A 7,150-nucleotide genomic window follows, 5' to 3' on the forward strand; every position below is an offset into this window, starting at 1 on the left:
TGCTGAACGGTTAAACTGCAAAACTTCTGTTTATGGTTGCATGTGAAACGTGGCTATACCTGGCTGTCTGATGTCAGTGCTATAGTTTATAGCTTTACTGTGCTGCAATCAACAGCTCTCCGCAGTCTCAGCCTGTCGTCCCCATCCCCACTCCATCCCATTGCGTGGGTCAGCATTTCTGTTCTATTTCTGCCCAAAACTTTATTCTTACCCCAGATTCTCCTGCAAAAATGCACAGCTTCTGGTTATCACTCTCACAAATGATGATAATGAGGCAAAAAGCCCTTTGCTTTTCTTAACCTAGAATATGTGCTGGAAATGGGGGTTATCAACTTTCACAAGTTTATACACTTTCTCACATGCAGTTCTCTCTCACAAGCAGTTGCAGGGATGACACATCTATACTCCAAACTTGATGGGAAAACTAGTTTTCCATCTTTTTGTAGAGAAAAGACCTCAATAGAAACTTACTCATTCCACTTCCATTCAGCTGATTTATTTCTGTACTAATATATTTCCAAATCCATAATAATAGCTTGACACAATCTTGGTTGAGAATTTTGTTACCCACACTGTCAAACCTAGGGAAAATCCTACTTCAGATCACTTAATTTATTGAAAATGTCTCTATTTTTATTCTCCAGCACTTCTTACCAGTCACCGACTGCCAGTTTTCTGCCAATTGATTCTTAAAGTTGGAAACTTTCTGAACTATGTAAGTAAACAGATTTCTTTAATTGTTATATTTCTAAAGATAACAGAAAATACAAATGTAAGACTTGGCAACTGAAGGAAGGAACTTTTTCTGTATCTTCTAGGGGCATCACACTGGAGATGCTGGAGGTTTTAAAATTAGTACCTTGCTCAGACTAACAGAAACAAAAGCAAACCAAAGGCACATTACTCTGCTTCACCATATTTTGGAGGTACAACAATACTGTGAAATTGTTCCTGTGTGCATTATTCTCAAATATTCATTCCCCAGAAACTAAGGGGCTTTAACCCCAGCAGCACCCCACTGTAGATAGCTGGAGGATAAGCCTGAAACACGATGAAAGCGTTTCCACCGTGCTCTGTGCAGAAGGGATCAAATCCCTATGCAGTAATGCTTAGAGAGTTAACACTGGGCTTCCTTTCTCAAGTTCGCTTAACATGTCTGCTCGCTGTTGTCTTTTCTCTTGTTCTCCAACTGCTCTCTCGTGTTGACACGTCTCCCAAACAGATCTGTCAAATGAAATTAAATTTAGTGGCATGAAGACAAAATCTCAGGTCGGCTTGCGCACTGTGGCATCACATGGGATATAAGCCTGAGCAGTAAAAAGAGCCTTCTGCTTTCTTTTTAACTCCTTATGGGCGCCAACATGAGAAAAAGAATGACCAAGACTAAATTTACCCCTACGCTTATAAGAATGAAAACTGAAGTGTGAATTTTTCAGTCCTGATGTTGTCCGGCTGAAAAACTTTGACTGACTGTGCAAGGTAACCGTTTTTCACTTCAATTTTAGGAGGTTGAAAAAAACCATACAGATCTGCTGCAGCTTCCCACGGATCTTGACTTTGTTTCCAAGGCAGCAGGGTAGGACATTATTGTTTGTTTTTGTCATGTATGAATTGCCAACCTCTCTAAAGCCAAGCTGAGTCACTTTATGGTGGTGTAATAAGGTCACAGGACTTCTCTGCTAACACCAAACAGTGGTGAGATTTATAAATCAACCTGGTTAAGAATTTTTATGTGGGGCTCAGTGTGATTTTTTTTTTTATTTATTTTTTTTTTCTTTCGGATGCTCCAGTACTACCTTAGAAGCAAAACTGTGTAAGTAGTGAACTCACCCATTTTTAAGGATTGAATTCTTCTTCCACATATTGCAGTAAAAACAAATCTTCCCTGAAATTTCTCAGTCATATTCATGTGCAAGCCCGTGGGGAGGTACATTGCCAGAGCTGGTGTAAGGAGGGAATGATTGGGGTGATTTACCCACAACTGGGGGACCTCAGGAGTCCCTGAGCTGAGTATCAGCACAAGTTTCTAATATATGTGGGGGAAAAAGTAAAAATCTGTTTCTGCAGACTTTCCCCCATGTGCCTGAAAGTCTCATGAGTCTAACGCCAGCTCTTTCTGTTTAGCTCAGAAGAATCACATAGAGATATGTGAAATTGCACTAACCAGAATCCACTTTTTTTAGCACCAGGATTAACATTTTTTAATCCTGTTATAATAAATACATAGGAACCTCACAATGTTTTATATTTCCTTGTTACGAGAAGCAGGGGTAACTTTTAAATCTGGAGATGGATTGACATTTAAGTAGCTGCTAAATAATTTTTTAAAGTATTTTTATTCAGTAATGAAACAGAAAATATGATGGCTTTTGCAAGTTATCTGTGGAGAATTTAAGTTGGATGTTGTTTTGAGACATGAATTTCTGTTTGGGTTGTGTCATGATAGAAATGCTTTTGTTCCTTGAAACTAAATCTTCCTGGTCAACGATGTAAGTGTGCTCTTTTTTATAAAGTCATTGTCCTCCAGTTCAGTCAAACTCTTAAACTTACAAAACTAGTTTGCTAATCAGCCTATGCAGAAGTGCTTACAACACAAACCCTGCAAGGGACTCTTCTAATGCTGCTCACATCTGGATGCACCGTGACACATGACCTCACGTTTTGCTGATTCAGTATTTTTTTGTCTGGCACAAAGAATAGGTCAGAACCGTAGAATGCGTTGGTTCAGCAATGTAACATGTTTGAGTCTCCACATGAGCTAAACGGACTCTGAGAAGAGATACAATTTTGGACTCTAAATAGATTAGGAAGAAAAGGCAAGGAGGGAAAAGAACCAGCTAAGTAAGCACAAGGGAGATGAATGTGTGTTGCCTACAAGTAAAAACAGGCTGGAAATTTTGGAGGAGTTTTTGACTAGAACAGTGAGGCCCTTCCACAGTCTGCCCAGGCAGGTAGTGAGGGCAAAAGCACAGATTCTTTCTTAGATGAGGGTTTGAGCACATAGAAAAGGATTTATATAGAGGAGAACTACCTGCAAATGCAGGGTCCAGGTTGGACAATTAATTCTACATTCATTTGCAAAGATGATACTGTTTATAATAATCTTTTAACTTCATGAAAACAAAAGACTCACCCCTTCAATGTACTGTCCCTTTTGTGGACCTTTCAGAATCCACTTTGATGCTGTGCAGGCTGAGGCAGGTGCCAATTTGAAGAGACTGTTGGAAATAGAGAAGCGTTTATTTTTGTCGACAGACGATTTAAAAATACAGCATGAAAAATCTCTCCAAGTAGGTAATGTGGGTGTGACACACTTCCCATCCTTCTTCCTAAGCACTTTAAATCTCTTCTCAAAGGCACTGTAATTCAAGTTACAAATGGACATAGACCCCTATGGGAAAAGGGTCATAACTCCATTCCCCCTGTGCCCTGGTGGAAGGCGCATCCCAGATTTTCCTTTACTTCTGTAATGTGGTATGGTGATAAGGAAACAGCTGAGAACCAGTCAGCTCTGTGTGTGGGCAAAAATAAAAAGGAAGGCCCTAAAAATGCAATGTAGGACACAACTATAAATGTATACAGTGTAGTACAGAAGCATGTTTCATCTCACTGTTCTTTGGGGGGAAAAAAGGGAACAGATTTGCAATATGCTTTTTTTTTTTTTTTTTTTTTTGCACATATTTCCAAATATCCTAGCTTTTCATGTTCTCAAAGCAGGGTCACTTAACTAAAGCTAAGAGGTAAAAATTGTGGTACTGTATGTCCCTTGATCAGCCATCCCGGGTTGTGCCAAATTTCCATGTGATTGTATGACGAAAGTGGCAACATACAATGAGCTGCTTTGGGCCAAATGAAACCAGGGGAAATGTGGATGGTTCAATTAAGAAGAAAATAAATATCACACATTTTGAAGCAATCTTAATTGTCAGTTTTTTAAAAACTGATTGCTCTGTGTTAACTGGCTTGAGTCTTCTGGGCAGCTCAGAATATGCTCCTTCTTAATATGCATAAATTGTGTTGCAAACTGTGTCTCAGGACAGTCTTGATGCTTCAAAGGACCTGCAGAAGGAGTTTGCCACCATTGAAAAGAAGAAGGAAGAACTTGCTGATTATCTTTGTGAAGATCGAAAAAAATTGTCTTTGGAAGATGTATTTAGCACAATGAAAACCTTCAGAGAGCTCTTCCTCAAGGCCTTACAGGTGGTTTGCAATTTGACTGCTTAGAAATAGATTGAGAATTATTTTTTTTTTTAAGCAAAAAAGAATTTCTATTTTCTTGTATTCCAAACTGAGCTACCTAAACCCTGCCTGCAGTAGTAAATGAAAGTGTTTATTTGCTTGCAACCTGCAGCAAGCAATGAGCATGTGGGCAAATATAAAATGTGATTTATTTTTCTTTCTATGGAGAACTAAGAACACTCCAATTTCTTGTTCCCACTGTAAAATTATTAATCAGGCCTCAATGTAATAGCACCTTAGTGGCATGGGAAAGTATTAACAACCTGACATGCTTTTTATAGGCTTTGCCAATAGGTAAAAGGTAAATTTTCCAATAGGCAAAGCCTAATTGGAAGAGGTGTTCGCACGTAGGCATTTTATTGTACTAGTTAGTTCAAAACAGTATGTTTATATTTCATTATATTTGGCACTTTCTTAGTTTATAAGACTTTAGTCTTTGCAGTAAGGAGTAAGAAACAGCAACTTCACCATAAAAGCTGTATAGAGCACCTTCCAATTAGTAAGCTTCCAGTCAACATCCATTTTGCGTTCCCTGCTGCACACCTGAACTCATGTACTTCCTCTATGGTTTTCCTAATGTCAGGTGATTGTGGCTCCACGCTTATATACTTTAACAGCAACAATCACCCACTCCTGTGCTGACTCCAATAGAGCCCCAGACTGGATTTGCCTTCCACAGAATCATCCACATTACAAGAAGTATTGCAAGAATACAGACAACTATGCTGGGCAATGTCAGGGCAAGAGAGGGTGAAGGAGTGCTTTAGGGCAGATCCTAGTTTCAGATCAAAACAAAGGAGCTTCTGAGGAAACGTTGGACAAAAGATGAAAAAGATATCCTGTAATGTTCCCACTACCTGCTCCTTCTGTGGGGCATTTGACTTCACTTTTGCAAGCAATAGAGCTACCCAGGCTCCAAAGCAATGTGATAGCATCACTGACAGTCTGGAAAATAAACCCTACAAACCACAGATCATTTGGCAATACACTTGCCCTTGGAGTTCCTAAAACTCTAGGCAGGAAGGAAAGAATTAACAGAGTCCAGAACATCATGGCTCAGCATCTGTGGAGAGCTGCATGGGAAAATTGCTGTGAAGGGTAAATCCAGTAACTGCAGATCTTTTAAGAAACAGTCCAAATAAAGGTTATGTAGTGTCCCAGCACAGCTGCAGAAGATTTAAACTACTTTTTTTGGATGCTGCTTGTTCACAACCAGGCTGGCCCAACTAGAAAGAAAGCTTCTTTTTATCTACCCAATATGTAAACTCCCTGTCATCCTATTTTTGGTTCCATTTCTCAGGAGCACCTCACCTCAAAGGTACCACAGCTGTTAGCAACCTGGTATGCCTCTCTGTTACCTCCACCGCAGACCTGTAACGTAATCTCCTCTCCCTCCTTGCCTTGCTTTCTCCCTATCACTGTAGTAAAGATACTATCTATGATTGAAACAGCAACATGCTGAAAAGTTTAATTTTTTTAAAGCATCTTTTTGTTCTGTGATTTTGATTTTTACACTAGAATCAGCCACGTGCATCGTCTCTTTCCAGTGCCGTTTGACATAAGCTTTAAGGCTAAGGTGTAACTTTTATTTTGAGATGAGTCTTCTGTGTAAAGCAGGTCTCTTAGCACTACCACAACCGTTATCTTTCCATTCTCACATCAAATAGGAAGGGACGTAATTTTGACAAATAGTGATCCTTCATGGCTCTTAAGCTTACCAGAGAGATTTTGGTTCTGTTACTTCTTTGTTTAAACAAAATCATCTCCCTTCCTCAAGGGTTCTTTTTGGTCTCTTGTCCTTCAGGTAACAAAAACTGAGCTATGCAAATGAAATTACTATAATAAGAATCAGCCCTATTCTTCTCCATCTACTTGAAGAGGTAGAAAGGAAAAAAAAAAAAAAAAAAAAGTTTTTCAAACACTCAAATGATTCCCAAAAACTTGACACAGTGAAAAGGAGCCGGTTCGCACCCAGGGCTGATGACGTTTCACCAATTCTCAAAAAATAAAAGGAGCAGATGGCAGGAGGAAGGAGATGGAGAGAAAATAGCTTCCCAGCTCGAAGTTAAAAAAACAGAATTGGAGATGCACTGAGAACTGAGTTGTAAAATTGTGGGGAAAAGAAACACTCTGTGATTATAGGGGATTGGGAGAAACATTTGATTTCCCTTGGCACTTGCAGCTGTTCAAAGAGGGGAGCTCCCAACAAAGAGGCTGACTAATTTCAGGAAAAGGAGAAAAAACATTAAACAGAATCTGCTCTAGGAAGTACTCAGCTGATGACAGAGGTTATACAGACAGCTCTGCAGAGGGATAGTTCCTCTGAGCACTCCCCTGGGATAACCAAGCTGGAGCAGCTGCTCCTCAGTAGGGTGCATATGGTGTTGGAACAGGATGTGCTTTAGATAGTGTGGGGATAAACAGTTGTCCTGGAGCATCTTTTACTTCAAAGATCAAGCAAGTATCTAACGTCCCACAAAGTGCAAATCCCAAGTGACACCCCCCTTTCATTCAATCTCACCCATACAGCTGCTCAGTAATCCAGGAGATGGAGAAAGGACTGTGAATGTTCATTCCTCTGCCTTGCTACCGCTTTACCTTGTTAGGCTTTCTTGTGTTGAAGAAACTCTGTTAACAGTGTATTTGCATCAAATCGTTATGTTTTGGTGGGTTTTTTTTAATTTCTCTGAATGATTCAGTTCAGGCTTGCTCAATCCATAAATTTATTCCTAATGTGTTTTGGTTTGTTTTCAGTACAGTGTGTGCTGCTCAAGTAGCAGAACAAAGTATCCCCGAATTCACCTCCTTTATTTCTTGTGGCACGTTACATAGATACATTCTCCCAGGGCCCACAGATCTGCAAGTCTCTCAACAGCCATGATATCTCAAAGACATTTTTCTAAGGCACAGC

The 7,150-nt window shown here is 39.7% G+C and overlaps 1 protein-coding gene across 1 annotated transcript in view; it reads left to right on the forward strand.

Annotated features, from left to right (window-relative positions):
* Nucleotides 1-7,150, forward strand: part of ADSSL1 (adenylosuccinate synthase like 1) — an 81,704-nt gene that overhangs the window by 33,928 nt on the left and 40,626 nt on the right. Inside the window, exons 18-21 of the mRNA XM_009881367.1 lie at nt 645-715; nt 1,506-1,576; nt 3,170-3,290; nt 4,036-4,200. Of these exons, the coding sequence (XP_009879669.1) occupies nt 645-715; nt 1,506-1,576; nt 3,170-3,290; nt 4,036-4,200 (428 nt within the window). The remainder of the gene's footprint in view (nt 1-644; nt 716-1,505; nt 1,577-3,169; nt 3,291-4,035; nt 4,201-7,150) is intronic.

Source organism: Charadrius vociferus, unplaced genomic scaffold, assembly GCF_000708025.1.
Source record: "Charadrius vociferus isolate BGI_N301 unplaced genomic scaffold, ASM70802v2 scaffold763, whole genome shotgun sequence".
Lineage (NCBI taxonomy): Eukaryota > Metazoa > Chordata > Aves > Charadriiformes > Charadriidae > Charadrius > Charadrius vociferus.